Here is a 15,494-nt window from a genome sequence, read left to right on the forward strand (position 1 = left end):
CCACTTTGACATTTCGTTATCATAACAATTATTTGATTATCATTGATATTTATTGAATAAACTTTAATTACAAAGTTGCTTCATATATTATAGTTCAATAAAAAATCAAAAAATTATTTTTAAAATTAGTGTTTATCTTGTTCAGAGAAAAATAATCTCAAAACTGAATTGTGACTTTTTGTCCTGTGACTTTTCGTCCGTGACTTTTTGTCCGTGACTTTTTGTCCTGCGACTTACTGTCCTACATTCTACTATAGTATTCAATCAGGAACAAAAATAGTCATTTAACACGTCAAAAAAAGAAATCAGAAAGCAACTTTTTTATGTAGCCAGTAGAATTTTGTCTCATGGAAGACGGATTTAAATGATTAATTTTGATTGACCTACAATTACATTATTTGTGGAACCTTTGCATGAATTTCCTAAATGAACGTACATTATGTACAGTGTTGTCGAAATCACTATTTTTGCTGTCATGAAATATTGAATATGAATCCGTCATTATTTGTAGTTTCTTGTGTATATATGTCTCTGCTCTTTGCTGGTGAAAATCACATCATATAAAAATCCGTCATTCGTCCATAAAGTTGTTGTGCGCTTTAATTTCAAAGTTTTTTTGGTAATTTAGTTACACTTCGAATAGTTCGGGTGGGATACATTCTGACAAGACTTTACCGCCAAGCTCTTTTTTTGTCATTTGTTGTTGCAAGAATTAACTGTTAAACTGAGCTTAAGTTTGTTTACTATAAAAGAGTCAATATAGTTTTTCAAAATAAAATTTTCAATATATGTTCATGAAATAAGAAATAAATGATTTAATCAGCATTTCAAAAAATTCATTCATCACATATTGTACTGCGCATTGATATTTATGCAATAGTAAACCAGCCCCGATGATCGACAACGGTTAGACGGCTGATAACTTAAATAAGAACAGGTCTTCGTTTATCTTCACCTTCACACACAAAGAATGAGATTGGTATGAAATGGATAGAATAATGTCACTTTATTAGCATTTCCACCTAAAAAAAAAGTTACATGTAAAACATTTGTTTATTTTTCAAAATATCAATTTACAGTTACTTCCCTTTTAAAACAAAAGAAGTGACCTAAATACAATACAAAAACCACTCTAGTTGATAGACAGAGCCTTTTTGTAAAATCTTACATTCAATGGTAGAATTTATTTCTCCTCTAATTGACATATCATGATAAAAATGCATGTCAAGTCCTTTGTAATAACCTGAATGCTCATGCATGCTGATTTTTTATTGGCTACAAGGGGGGTCTCATTGGGGGTTCTGATCCCGGATCCCACTTACTGTTTTGTCAGATTCCCGTATCCCGCTTACGCTATGTAAGTAAGCAATTTTCATTTTTTTGTAATTTCCCGTGTCCCGCTAGACTTCATTTCCCGTTTTCACGGCACAATAATTTGACTTTCACGTGTCACGCTTATAAAAAATCGACAATCCCAGGTCACGCTTAGACCCCAATGAGACCCACTACAAGGTGAATCACCTCATTTGTCGTATGTTTTCCAATTTAGGTAAAAGCAGCCCCAGAATAACATTTTGGCTTCACAACTTATTAGTCCACACTAAAATTTTACACATTTTTTGTGTAACTATTGTTTTGTTTTCCTCAGGGTGAGGGAGTCAAACTAAAACAGTGTTAAAATAGAAATTGTGCAACGAAAAATGTCATGTGATATGACTTTTTCAATCTCCACATTGAAAATTCTTAACTTAAGTTAATGCATGCACCTTTATGTTAGACATATATGATACAATAGACAACTTTCAAGTTCTATGCATTTCCGTCAAAAACTCTTGGTTTTAGTGAACATCATTCGTGCGTTTAGGGGCATCGTCACTTCTGTTCCAATGTTGAGCAAGTGGTTGGAAAACTATAATGCTATATTGCACGAATTATTCGGCAAATTAAATTCTCATAATTGACAATCAGCACTACTGTCATTAGGGAATTGTGATTAAGTACTAACAAAACAAACATTATTTCTAGTTTATCCTGTACAATGACGATCACTAAGACGCTTGATGAACGTAAATAGTGCAGGGATACAGGCGATCTCCTCTATCTGGTAAATGACGTCATAAAGGCGTGCATAATTGACGAGTTTTTTCCAGTGTAGGATGAACTTGAAAGTGGTCTATTGATTTCATGTGGGATGATTCTGCTTGAATATCACTTCATAATCCCTGCTGAAGAACATAAATAAATTTTATTTTAGATAAAAAAAAATATACAAAATAAACAGCAGGCAGCAACCTGGGAACAGTATATCTAACGGGAAATGAATCTGATAGGCTTTTCAGTATAAAATTGATAAAATCACAGACTCCACGAGACTTCGCGAGATTTATGGATTTTGATAGCGTCTGACTGAAAAACTATCAATAGATAGCACATGTATTTTCATTCATTTTCACTGAACTTAGTACACATTTTTGTTTAGGGGTCAGCTAAAGCCCACCTCCGGGTATGGGATTTTCTTGATATGTTGAAGACCCATTGGTTGCCTTTGGCTGTTTTCTGCTCTTTGGTCGGGTTGTTGTCTCTTTGACACATTCCCCATTTCCATTCTCAATTTTATTTTTAACTATATCCTTCAACAATGAGAAAAACCTGTACAGAACATGTTTGGATTGTAAAGGTATAAATATTTGTTTATATAGTATACTTAGGGACTATGAACCTGACAAATTGAGTATTCAGTGTGTTAAAAATTATCTTTCTATTCGAAGAAGCCCAATTAAAGCAGAATAAGACAGTCCAGATCAATTTGACAAAACTACATGTATTGAGTACCGTTAACTGTACTATATTCACTCATTAATATCAGCTGGGACTCATCTCTTCAAAAAGTTGTGAGTTATCCATTAGACTAAAATTTTCATATTTGATCAAAAAACATACTGAAACATATATATCCAAATTACAAAAATTCCATAAGAAACAATGCATTCGCTCATTATAATGGATCAGCATATCATGTGTATTTTATACTAGAAACCTTCTGATTTACCATCAAAATGACTTTCTGAAGAATGCAGATGGTCATATGACTTTTAAATATAAATATAAATATAAGTCAATTTGAAGGTTGCCTAAAGTAAGATTCAAATGAGGTGGCAATATTGACTCATTAGCCTGAGATGTTTATGATGAAATTGAGAATGGAAATGGGGAAATGTGCCAAAGAGATAACAACCCAACCAAAGAGCAGAAAAGCAGAAAACAGCCCAAGGCCACCAATGGATCTTCAACACAGTGAGAAAATCCTGCACCCGATGGTGGGCATCAGCTTGTCCTAAACAAAAATGTGTACTAGTTCAGTGTAAATGGACATCACACTGACTTAGAAACATATAAATGAACTAAAATTAAAAAACATACAAGACTAACAACATGAACAAAGGCCAGAGGCTCCTGACTTAGGACAGGCCCAAAAATGCGGCACGGTTAAATATGTTTGTGAGATCTCAACCCTCCCCCTATACATTTTTTGTACCTCTAGCCAATGCAGAATATTTTAACAAACACACAGCAATACGCACACATTATTCTGACAAATTTAAACCAAACTGACTGCTTAGTTAAATAGCAAAATATTATTTCACTATTCACATTTCATCAACATGATCAATGTTTATATTAAAAAAGTCATATTTTTTTCTTTTTTGTTGAATTGTATTTATATAGCTAATGGCCCCCCCCCCCCCCCCCCCATTAATGGAAAAAAGTTCAATGCTTTCTTCCAGTTGGAAACAATATCTTATATCTGATCTTCATTTGAGCCCCACTAATGAGTCTTATATATATGTAGACGTGTTCCTGTCATACAAAATTACAAGCCTGGTTTCTTTGACTAGTTCTTATACCTAAATAAGCAGCATATGATGAAATGGTTTGAGAAATAAGAAGTATTTGAGCACTAGGCTACATATTACTAGTCAAATTTTTTAATGTAAGCCGGTTTCATTTAAAGATTTTGAGGTTAGGCCATGCTTGTTTTTCGGATGTTGTGATCATGTCTCAGACACTTCTTAAACTGTGATGTTAAATGAAAATTCAAAATTTTGACTGATTATACGCCTTTTCTTTTGTAGGTCTTTGCAGCAGAAAGATAATCATGATAAATTATAGAGTCCCCAGCTAAATTTTCAAAAGAGAAAATTAAAACTCAGAGTGTATATTGAAATATCCGAAAACAGCAGTAAAGAATGCTGAATACTACAGTGAAAAAACAGAGGTTAATATAAGTTTGACCTGTTTGAAAAGATATTTTGTATTATCTGGTCAAAGTGTAAGGAAAATTTGGAACTTACTTAACATGCTTATTGTCAAATGACCGGATTTAAAAAAAAAAAAAGATGATGAAAAAATTTTGTTCCGTCATGTTTAAAATTGGAGTAGTGTTATCTTTTGATTATCATTGATTATACTTAAATGAAAGAAGAAGAGGAAGTAGCATAATAATCGATATCAAGAAAACAAAATGGAAGATATTGTAGTAAAAACAGAAACATTGATTGATGAAAATGAAAAAGTAACGTCAAACATTAACAATGATGTTTTAAATGACAACAGACTGTCACAGTCAAACATATTAAGTAACAACTTGTCTGGACGGGCTGGAAATTTGACAACAAATATGTGTGATATTGTTGTAAAAAAGGAGCCAATATTTGATGGAAATGAAAAGGTTGAAGTAAACACGGATTTTGACTCACAATTTGAAATATTAGGGTCAGTTATCACATTTAAAGATGAAAAAGAAGATACAATTGAAGTTCCTCAGCCCCTTAATAATGAAAATATTAGTCAATCCAATTTATCTTCGGGAAAGAAGACTCCATCTGTGGAAAAAGGGGCAATGGTTGTGCCACCAGTGCAGACCGAACTCATGTATGAGAAAGTTATGTGTCCATCCAATTTTTCTTCAGGACAGAATCTGACATCTGTGGAAAAACGGGAAATGGTTGTGCCACCAGTGCAGTCCAAACTCATTTTTGAGAAAATGAGAAAACTTTTAAGTACAAGGGCCTTGTCTGTGAAAGATGTATCTCTTCCATCAAATATTTCAGAGAATACACTTAACAGTAATGCTATAAACAGCCAACCAATAGATAGTGGGCAAGATTTTGTAAAAAGCCATTCCATAGAGGTTACCGGTACTGTTTCCAATAAATCTCTCAGTACTTCAGACCAGTCAGTGCTTCCTCATACTTCAAAACCTCGGCCACATATAATTAAACGTTTTGTAAGAATAAAACCAATTTCTATTGGGAAATCTGACTCCAGTGTCAACAATGAAGAAAAAGATAAAATTGATCATAATTACAGTTATCAGCATGGTCAGTCTGACATAGTGATTTCTTCAGTAACTGCTGCACCTCATAACTTACAAGCAGTAAATCTCGGGGATTGCAACCGATCTTCAGATGGTTTTACTTGTGAAAAAAATAAAAATGAAAGAACAAAAGAAATTCAAGAAATTAACTATTCACATGATACAGTAAACATGGTAAACAGCCTTCAAACAAAATGTATAGGTAAATGGGGGAAAAAGAAAGAACCTCGTAAGTGTGAAGTGTTGGGAAGAAAAGAGGGTAAGTGTAGTTCACAAAATACATTTTATAAATTAAATTTACTAATTGAAATTGACACGATGAAAGTCGTGAGACATAGCCAGGGATTGCTTTTCTGTCATTTCTGCTTAAGTTAGTTTGATAGGAACTACTTGTGATAGATCATTGGGCCATAAAAAAAGAATATGTTTGTTTACCCTAACTCTACCTACCCAGAAAATAGCTGCCTACTCAAAATCTTTTATTGTCCTGATGTAAAAAAGTTTTTTTTTTTTAATCAGACATGTCAGAGAGGCATGAAGACTAAAAAACATTTGACACTTCAATTTCTCTTTGCCAAAAAAAAAAGAAAATGCCTACCTTCCTACCCCCTGTCTCCACCTTTGGCTAGGGTATGGGCAAATCTAAATATTTACAAGTGTTGCCTTGATATTTAATATAAAGTTGCATTACTATCAGTACTTACATATCAATGTGATGACTATGTTGTGGCTCTGCCCCCTAGGACAAGGTCCAGTGACTTTGAATTAATTAGCAATTTTCAATGTTAAGTTTTCTGCTTATTCTCATCCCAGTTAGTTTGATAGGATCTACTTGTGATAGATCAATGATATTTTGTATAAAATTGCATTTAATACTATCAGTACATATCAATTTGACGACTATTTTGAGGCCCTGGGCTGATATGCATAAAACCACTTAATAAATTATTTAAGATTTGTTACGTTTTTCTGCTAATTAGTTTATATTGATAGGAACTACTTACTATAAACAACTATATTTTCTATATAGTTACATTACTGTCTGTACCTCTCATTTTGTTGACCATTTTCAGGCCCTGCCCACTTGATCATGGTCCAGTGATTGAATTAATAAGCAATGTTGCTGTCTATCAGATTGTCTTTTTCTGAATTTTACATTTTTATGCCGATAGGCAAGACATATCTCTGTGTCAACAGTTTATTTTTTAGTAATCTGGTGTTGGTGGTTGGTGTTGTCTGTCATGTCTGTTAACTATCCAATATTTTTATGCCCCCGCCGTAGCGGAGGGGGCATTATGTTTTACCCTTTGTCTGTACGTCCCAAAATTGGTTTCCGTTCTCTATCTTTAGTTTGCCTCAACCAAATGTTATAAAACTTATCCACAATGCTTATTACCACAAAACACAGATCGAGTTGAATTTTGGTGGCATCACTTTTACTGTTCGAGAGTTATGCCCCTTTACAAACGGAAAAATTGCTAAATTTTTTTCGTTTCCGTTCTCTAACTTTAGTTTGCCTCAACCAAATGTTATGAAACTCATCTACAATGTTTATTACCACAAAACACATATCAAGTTTGAATTTTGGTGGCGTCACTTTTACCGTTCAAGAGTTATGCTCCTTTACAAATGAAAAAAATGCTGATTTTTTTTTTTTTTCCGTTTTTAACTTGAGTTTGCCTCAACCAAATGTTATGAAACTTATCCACAATGTTTATTATCACAAAACTCAGATCGAGTTTGAATTTTGGTGGTGTCACTTTCACTGTTCTAAAGTTATGCCCCTTTACAAATGGAAAAATTGCTGAAATATTAAATTTTGTTCTCTAACTTTAGTTGCCTCAACCAAATGTTATGAAACTTATGCACAATAATAATTACCACAAAACACAGATAAAGATTGAATTTTGGTGGCGTCACTTCTACTGTTCTAGAGTTATGTCCCTTTAAATGGAAAAATTACTGAATTTTTCGTTTCTGTTCTCTAATTTAGGTTTACATGTGTACGTCAACTAAATGTTATGAAACTTATAAACAATGCTTATTACCATAAAACTCAGATCAAGTTCAAATTTGGGTAGTGTCACTTTTACAGTTCTTCAGTTATGGCCCTTTATAACGTTATATGCAAGCGGGGGGCATTATCTGTGTCCCATGGACACATTCCCCATTTATTTGTTATTCCTTTTATATTTTTTAAACCCCAACTTTTCAATATGGGGCTATATTGCAATAACCTAGTGTCTGTCCGTCTGTTTCGTCCATCAAATATTTTCATCTGAATTTACTCAGGAACCACTCAACAGAACAACTTCAGCAGCTTGACAGTTTCAAGTTTTAATGTATGAGAATTTTTTATCTGTTCGACACATGCTTCCTGTATGACAATGTATGAGGATACAATGTAGTTTTAATATATCAATACATTGCGTGAAATTTTTCGTCACATATATATATATATTTATCCAATACTGATGAACAGAATATATATGACTTTATATTTGGTATTAGCTTGACCATGTTGACAATGATAACTTGTATTGTAATTAAGATTTGAGTGCTTTTTGGATCTGTTGAACATCTACTTCCTGTTTGCTGATACATATTGCACATGTACTTTAAATTTTTATCATGATTTATGAAAACAAATATTTTGGGCACACTTTTCTAAAGAACGAAAGAAGTGAGGTACACATGGAACAGACAGACTTCGTATTTGGTGACCAGTTTGGCGGAGATTAGTTGTAACTGCTTCATGGATCTGTCCTGACTGTCCAGTACCGGTTCCCTGTTTGCCAATTTACTTCTGTTGGTGTGGTCTTTTTTTGTCACATTTTTGGGTACATTTTATGCTTCCTTTTGGTTTTTTGTTATGTTTCATAATGATTATGTCATTTTCGTTATTCAGTTTACAGATGGTTAACTTTATGTAATGAAACTGCAGGTGTGGATATTTGTATTGTATCATAACATACAGTTTCTTTTTTTCCAGTGCTTTCAAGGAGTGAAAAATTGAGGTATACTTTTCGTCCAATTACCATAATGCTACCAAGTAATGCCAAAAAGACTGGATATGACTGTAAAGAATGTAACAAGACAATAGTCTTTTACAATTATCAAAGGTCGGTGGGATTGTGATACAATAAGTCAGACATGTCAGAGCTCAAACAAAAAAAACAGGATTATTATCTGACTTACAAATCTAAAAATATATATGATGATAAAAATTTGATTGCAATGTTGTTTTAGACTTGTCTGAGTCAGAAAATGACAGACTTGTTTAGGTCAATTTTTGTATCATAAAACTGGGTGAAAACACTTTATTTGACCATGCTGACCTTCTGGCCAGAATGCCTCTCCTATGACAATACAAAAAATATGAGAATGAAACTGATCTCAATTAGAAATGATTTGACTGATCTTTTTTCCTCTCATCTAGGTTTATCCAATTTTTTAGTGATTGTTGCATTGGAATGTTAATAAAGATTGTTCTTGTTTTATTATCTCTTCCTTAATATGAAAGAATTGCCACTGGACATTAAGCAACTAACAATCAATCAATTTTTAATCATGTTAATTAACCTCTCACCTATATATTTCTTCTGAAGACTGAGTGTTGCCTAATAATCCACAATTTCATGTAGCTTATGTATTGTAGGTTGTTATCATAGAGAGCTCATGTACATTTACATGTATTATAGGTGTTTTCATAGACTTCTTATGTATTGTAGGTTGTTATCATAGACAGCTCATGTACATTTACATGTATTATAGGTGTTTTCATAGACTTCTTATGTATTGTAGGTTGTTATCATAGACAGCTCATGTACATTTACATGTATTATAGGTGTTTTCATAGACTTCTTATGTATTCAGTGTTCCAGCTAGGATTTCAAAAGGGCAGGGAGCCAATCATGAAAAGGGCACTTTAGCATGATGATTGATACTTCAAAAAGGGCATGTCAAACATTGTCTTATGTTAACTGCAGGGGTTTCAGTAGGAGTTTTGAGGGGGTTTAGTCACTTTTTCGCTAGATGAAAATCAACCTTATTTTGGGTAACAGTATTAAAGGGACCATGCAAGGACGTATACTATATTACTAGCTCAGTCTTCCCTAGAACATTTTTGATGCATGGTAGCTCTAAGGTTAAGTTGCAATGCAGAGTGCAGCGGCGTTTTGTAGAATCATTTTTATTTCATTAGTGAAATGAATTGTGCTTGTCAGTTAAAATACTACACTAGATCTGCAATACAGTCAGGAACAATACCTTACATTTTCTCCAGGGGCCAACCTAGATCACAAAACTTTTTTCCAGTAGAAATTTTAAGGCCCTACCAGGGTATTTTTACTACAGGTACATACTTATTAATAGTCTTGAATGTTCTTATAAAGGCAATAATATATGTTTGAAATGCCTAGTACATGTAGCCCAGTGTTTCTGATTATGATAGAAATAATAAATGAATTATAATAAACCACATTGAGTTTTTCAGAATTAAAATCCATTTAACCATGTCTTTTCAGATTGTTAAATATATATTTGTAATATTATATATAAAAAATCCCCCCCCCCCCTTTCCATTTTACACACCCCTAGATGTAGAGATAATTAAAGTTATCAGTTTCACCCCAAGACAATATTCATTTTAAATGAAATAATCTTAGCAGTCAGTGGCGGATCCAGAACTTTTCATAAGGGGAGGCCCGCTGACTGACCTAAGGGGGGGGCCGCTCCAGTCATGCTTCAGTGATTCCCTATATAATCAACCAAATTTTTCCCACAAAAGGGGGGGCCAGGGCCCGCCCCTGGATCCGCCTATGGCAGTTAATCAAAATGAAAATTTTACTGTCTATAAATAACAATGAAATGTAACTGTTTCTTGCTAAAGGGGTTTTCTGAATTTTCCCGCCAAAAAAGCACATGGCTTTCATCTTGAATGTAAACAAAGCAGTCAATTTGTGATCATGGATTACAGCTTTAATTAATTTAATTTGGATATAGATATTCAATGAAAGGTACAGTCAAGCATTGTTTTTACTTTCTTCTGGATTAAAACTAGTTTAAAAGATCAATTTAAAAAAAAAATCTTTGACATATAAACAACAGACGATCTACGGATACATCAAACGCAAATTGTCATCTTTTGAGAAATATTGAAATTGAAATGCTGACTGACCGAATTTAATGAGAAAAATTATTACAATGGTCAATTATGAAGTTTATTTAACCGATTAATGACCCATCCGATGTTGATAAGCAGATTATCTGTAATCACAACTTATTACACCTGCTGTAAATGTTAATTAGCTGAGGCTCATAAACTTGTCATAAATATGAAGACAGGTAGAATAATTGTATTTTCATCAAAATATTACGGCAATAAAGGCATGTACTTACGAAAAAGGGCAGGGCGTCTTAAAAAGGGCACAGGGCTTCAGAAAAAGGGCACAGGGCAGCATTCGGGAAAGGGCGGGCAGACCGCCCTGTAAAAACGATCTAGCTGGAACACTGGTATTGTAGGTTGTTATCATAGACAGCTTATGTGTTGTAGGTTGTAATCATAGACAGCTCATGTGTTGTAGGTTGTTATCATAGACAGCTCATGTATTGTAGGTTGTAATCATAGACAGCTCATGTATTGTAGGTTGTTATCATAGACTTCTCTTGTATTGTAGGTTGTTATCATAGACAGCTCATGTGTTGTAGGTTGTAATCATAGACAGCTCATGTGTTGTAGGTTGTTATCATAGACAGCTCATGTATTGTAGGTTGTAATCAAAGACAGCTCATGTATTGTAGGTTGTTATCATAGACAGCTCATGTGTTGTTGGTTGTAATCATAGACAGTTCATGTATTGTAGGTTGTTATCATAGACTTCTCTTGTATTGTAGGTTATTATCATAGACTTCTCTTGTATTGTAGGTTGTTATCATAGACAGCTCATGTGTTGTAGGTTGTAATCATAGACAGCTCATGTGTTGTAGGTTGTAATCATAGACAGCTCATGTATTGTAGGTTGTTATCATAGACAGTTCATGTGTTGTAGGTTGTAATCATAGGCTTCTCATGTATTGCAGGTTGTAATCATTGACTTCTCATGTATGGTAGGTTGTAATCATAGACAGCTCATGTATTGTAGGTTGTAATCATAGACTTCTCTTGTATTGTAGGTTGTTATCATAGAAAGCTCATGTATTGTAGGTTATAATCATAGACAGCTCATGTGTTGTAGGTTGTAATCATAGACAGCTCATGTATTGTAGGTTGTAATCATAGACTTCTCTTGTATTGTAGGTTGTTATCATAGAAAGCTCATGTATTGTAGTTTATAATCATAGACAGCTCATGTACATGTTTGGTAGGTTGTTATCATAGACAGCTCATGTGTTGTAGGTTGTAATCATAGACAGCTCATGTATTGTAGGTTGTTATCATAGACAGCTCATGTGTTGTTGGTTGTAATCATAGACAGTTCATGTATTGTAGGTTGGTATCATAGACTTCTCATGTATTGTAGGTTGTTATCATATATTTCTCATGTATTGTATGTTGTAATCATAGACAGCCTGTGTATTGTAGGTTGTAATCATAGACTTCTCATGTATAGTAAATTGTTATCATAGACAGCTCATGTATTGTAGGTTGTAATCATAGACAGCTCATGTATTGTAGGTTGTAATCATAGACAGCTCATGTATTGTAGGTTGTAAACATAGACAACTCATGTATTGTAGGTTGTAATCATAGACAGCTCATGTATTGTAGGTTGTAATCATAAACAGCTCATATATTGTAGGTTGTAATCATAGACAGTTCATGTTTGAGGTTGTAATCATCGACTCCTCATGTATAGTAAATTGTTATCATAGACAGTTCATGTATTGTAGGTTGTAATCATAGGCAGCTTGTGTATTGTAGGTTGTTATCATAGACAGTTCATGTTTGAGGTTGTAATCATAGACTTCTCATGTATTTTAGATTGTAATCATAGACTTCTCATGCAAAGAAGATTGTAATCATATGCAGCTTGTGTATTGTAGGTTGTAATCATAGTCAGCTCATGCATTGTAGAGGGTTATCATAGACTTCTGATGTATTGTAGGTTGCCAATGTATCAGTGTAAAGAATGTCCTTTTAGCAGCATATGTAAGAATACATTCATGTCACATTACAATTACTCTATATTCCATCATAAACCATTGAATGTTGAAAAGAAACCTGGATTTCCAAGCATTAAAGAAAAAAAACTAGAGTTCACATTGGGATGCAGATGTAGATTGTTTCTAACTAACAGTCCAATAGAAATGGGTAAGTTGTATGATACTCTATCAATAGATGTTAATGTCCAGCAAAAAAAAGGGCCCTTTATAGCTTGCTGTTCAGTGTGAGCCAAGGCTCCATGTTGACTTGGATGGAGAGTTGTCTCATTGGCACTCATACCACATCTTATTTATATTCACATCGACTTTTTATAGCTTTTTATGCGTCATTGTTGAGGGTCTTACTTTGAATTATACATGTAGTTGCTTACATCTGCATTGTTTCTAGTTAACAGGAATCTCATTGGCAGGAATACCATGTTAGACCTTTTGTTAAGAGGCTGTATGCATTACATTCCTCTTCTACTTATTCATCACTATTGCCTGAATTAAAATGAGTTAGGGAAAAAAGTATAACAAAAATACCAAACTCTAAGGTAAATTCAAAAAGGGGAAATCAATAATAACTGACAAGTGTTAGACTATATCAACCAAGAGAATAAATGGAACTGTTAATATTCCTGACTTGGTACAGACATTTTGATTTTCTGAAGAAAATGGTGGGTTAAACATGGATTTATAGCAAGTTAAACCTCCCAATAGTATGACTTGAATTTTCGCTAATAAGAATAAAGAAAAATAATCAAAAATTTAGTTTTAAGCTCAGTAAATTCTTTCAATTAGGAACATACTTAATACCAAGACAAAATGATCTTTTTGTTAATAAATCATTATTCTGTTTCTTCTGTGGCCGTCAAATTGGAGATATAAATCTGTTCATATGTCATCCTCTTATTTCTGTTTAAACATTGCACCTATTTTTATGCTATTCATTTTAGATACAGTTGGGGGGGGGGGTAAAAACTCTGGATTTTTAATCTCTCTTCCGTCCCTCCAGTATACAATTCAAATCTTCAGAAAAAGTATCAATATCTTGTTGATCAAACATATATATATATATATATATATAAGTATGTAAAGATATTCTATAGTGAGAGATGCACACAGTTAATTTTGGAAGTATACATTCGGCTGTTGTTTGCTCTTTGGTTGGGTTGTTGTCTCTCTGACATATTCCCCATTTCCATTCTCAATTTTATTGGATAGATTTTAAATTATTTTTTTATTTTTCAGCTGATCATTTGGCTAGTTGTGAGGTTGGAAATAAGACATGTTTAATTATAAGAGGTAGGTTAAGTTTATTTTTTGTTTACAGGTATTTATGATAAAGGTGAATTTATTGGAATTTTTGAATGACAGCTAGGTTACACAGAGCATTTATTCAGCTTATACAATAACAAGGAAGGATTTTCTCACCAAACTTCAAAATTGCATAATATTTTCTTCTGAGAAGCTGAAGATTTTGTACATACATGTATTTTGTCATATAATTTTGAGTACCTGGATTTTCGAATAGCTTTTGGATAGACTCTTGTCACAGCTACATATCTGCATATGGTAAAGATCGTGTCCTCTCTATATCTTGAGAACCGTTATGATTTCAAAGTTTATACTTGACATGTATATTAACCAACACCAGAGGGTGTGTCATCATGTATGTACAACTTCCTAGGTCAAAGGTCAAGGTAAAAAACTTTGGTTTCAGTTAACAACCCCATGTCCTATGGTAAAGATTGTGTCCGCCTCATATTTTGAGAACCGTTATGATTTCAAAGTTTATGCTTGACATGTATATTAACCAGTCATAATGTATGTACAATTTCCTAGGTCTAAGATCAAGGTAAAAAACTTTGGTTTCAGTTAACAACCCCATGTCCTATGGTAAAGATTGTGTCCGCCTCATATTTTGAGAACCGTTATGATTTCAAAGTTTATGCTTGACATGTATATTAACCAGTCATAATGTATGTACAATTTCCTAGGTCTAAGATCAAGGTAAAAAACTTTGGTTTCAGTTAACAACCCCATGTCCTATGGTAAAGATACAAATTTTTTAGCACACATTATTTACAGCAGGGCCCACAGACATTTCTTCACTAACTTTAGTTTACCTCCTCAACCAATGCTATGAAACCCCCTCACAATGTTTATTGTCACCAAACACAGTTCCAGTTCGAATATGGGTGGCATCATTTGCACCCGTCTCAAGTTACATGTAAGTCCTTTTATGAATGAAAAAATTGGTAAATTTGCTGTTTCCGCAATCTAAATTTACTTTAACTTGCCTCTAGCAAATGATATGAAACTTATACACAATACTAACTACCACCAAACACAGATCAAGTTCGAATTTGGGTTGCATTACTTTCACCGTTCTAGTGTTATGTCCCTTTATAAATGGAACATTTTTCTGAATTTGCCGTATATATTTACAAGCAGGGACATCTGTGTCCATTCTTTTATTTATCTATGTTTCAGCCTAGTCTTTATCCATTCATCCTTCTGTCTGTCAGTTAGTTCTCCCAATATGAGATTAAAGTTTTAAAGACCTTAAGTGCCATTTTTGATTAACACATGATTTCACTCTGAGTTTAACAATTTTGCTCTCAACAGGATTTTCAGACTGCTTTTGAATATTTTTCTATTTGTTCATCATCTTATCATATTAAGGTGGTACCAAACACCTTGACTAAAATTAATTTGGCTGGTTTAATTTTCATGAAATTTTGACAAAATATTACTTTGACCCTTTGACAAAAATATTAAAATTTCAAAAAACTTGAACCACACACTTTATTGGAAAAATTTTATTAGATATATAGCAGTTTGACAAACAGTAATTTTGATCATTGAGAAGCTTAATATTTCCTTAACAATAGAACGTGATTAAAACGTTCAGCTGATTTTTACATAGTTATCTCCCTGTAATGTTATGTACCACCTTAAAACAGTT

The 15,494-nt window shown here is 33.4% G+C and overlaps 1 protein-coding gene across 12 annotated transcripts in view; it reads left to right on the forward strand.

Moving 5' to 3' along the window:
• Window positions 1-804: 804 nt before the first annotated feature.
• LOC127709456 (uncharacterized) overlaps window positions 805-15,494 on the forward strand; it is an 85,455-nt gene continuing 70,765 nt past the window's right edge. For 11 of the 12 annotated variants that reach the window (XM_052215007.1, XM_052215011.1, XM_052215012.1 and 8 more), the window contains exons 1-5: window positions 864-979; window positions 4,134-5,636; window positions 8,370-8,499; window positions 12,484-12,689; window positions 13,775-13,828. In XM_052215007.1, coding sequence (XP_052070967.1) covers window positions 4,523-5,636; window positions 8,370-8,499; window positions 12,484-12,689; window positions 13,775-13,828 — 1,504 coding nt within the window. In that variant the 5' untranslated portion in view covers window positions 864-979; window positions 4,134-4,522. Of the gene's footprint in view, window positions 980-4,133; window positions 5,637-8,369; window positions 8,500-12,483; window positions 12,690-13,774; window positions 13,829-15,494 lie in introns of all 12 variants that reach the window. The other variant, XM_052215008.1, reaches the window with a different exon arrangement.

The sequence above is a fragment of the Mytilus californianus genome, unplaced genomic scaffold, assembly GCF_021869535.1.
Source record: "Mytilus californianus isolate M0D057914Y unplaced genomic scaffold, xbMytCali1.0.p SCAF_7, whole genome shotgun sequence".
Lineage (NCBI taxonomy): Eukaryota > Metazoa > Mollusca > Bivalvia > Mytilida > Mytilidae > Mytilus > Mytilus californianus.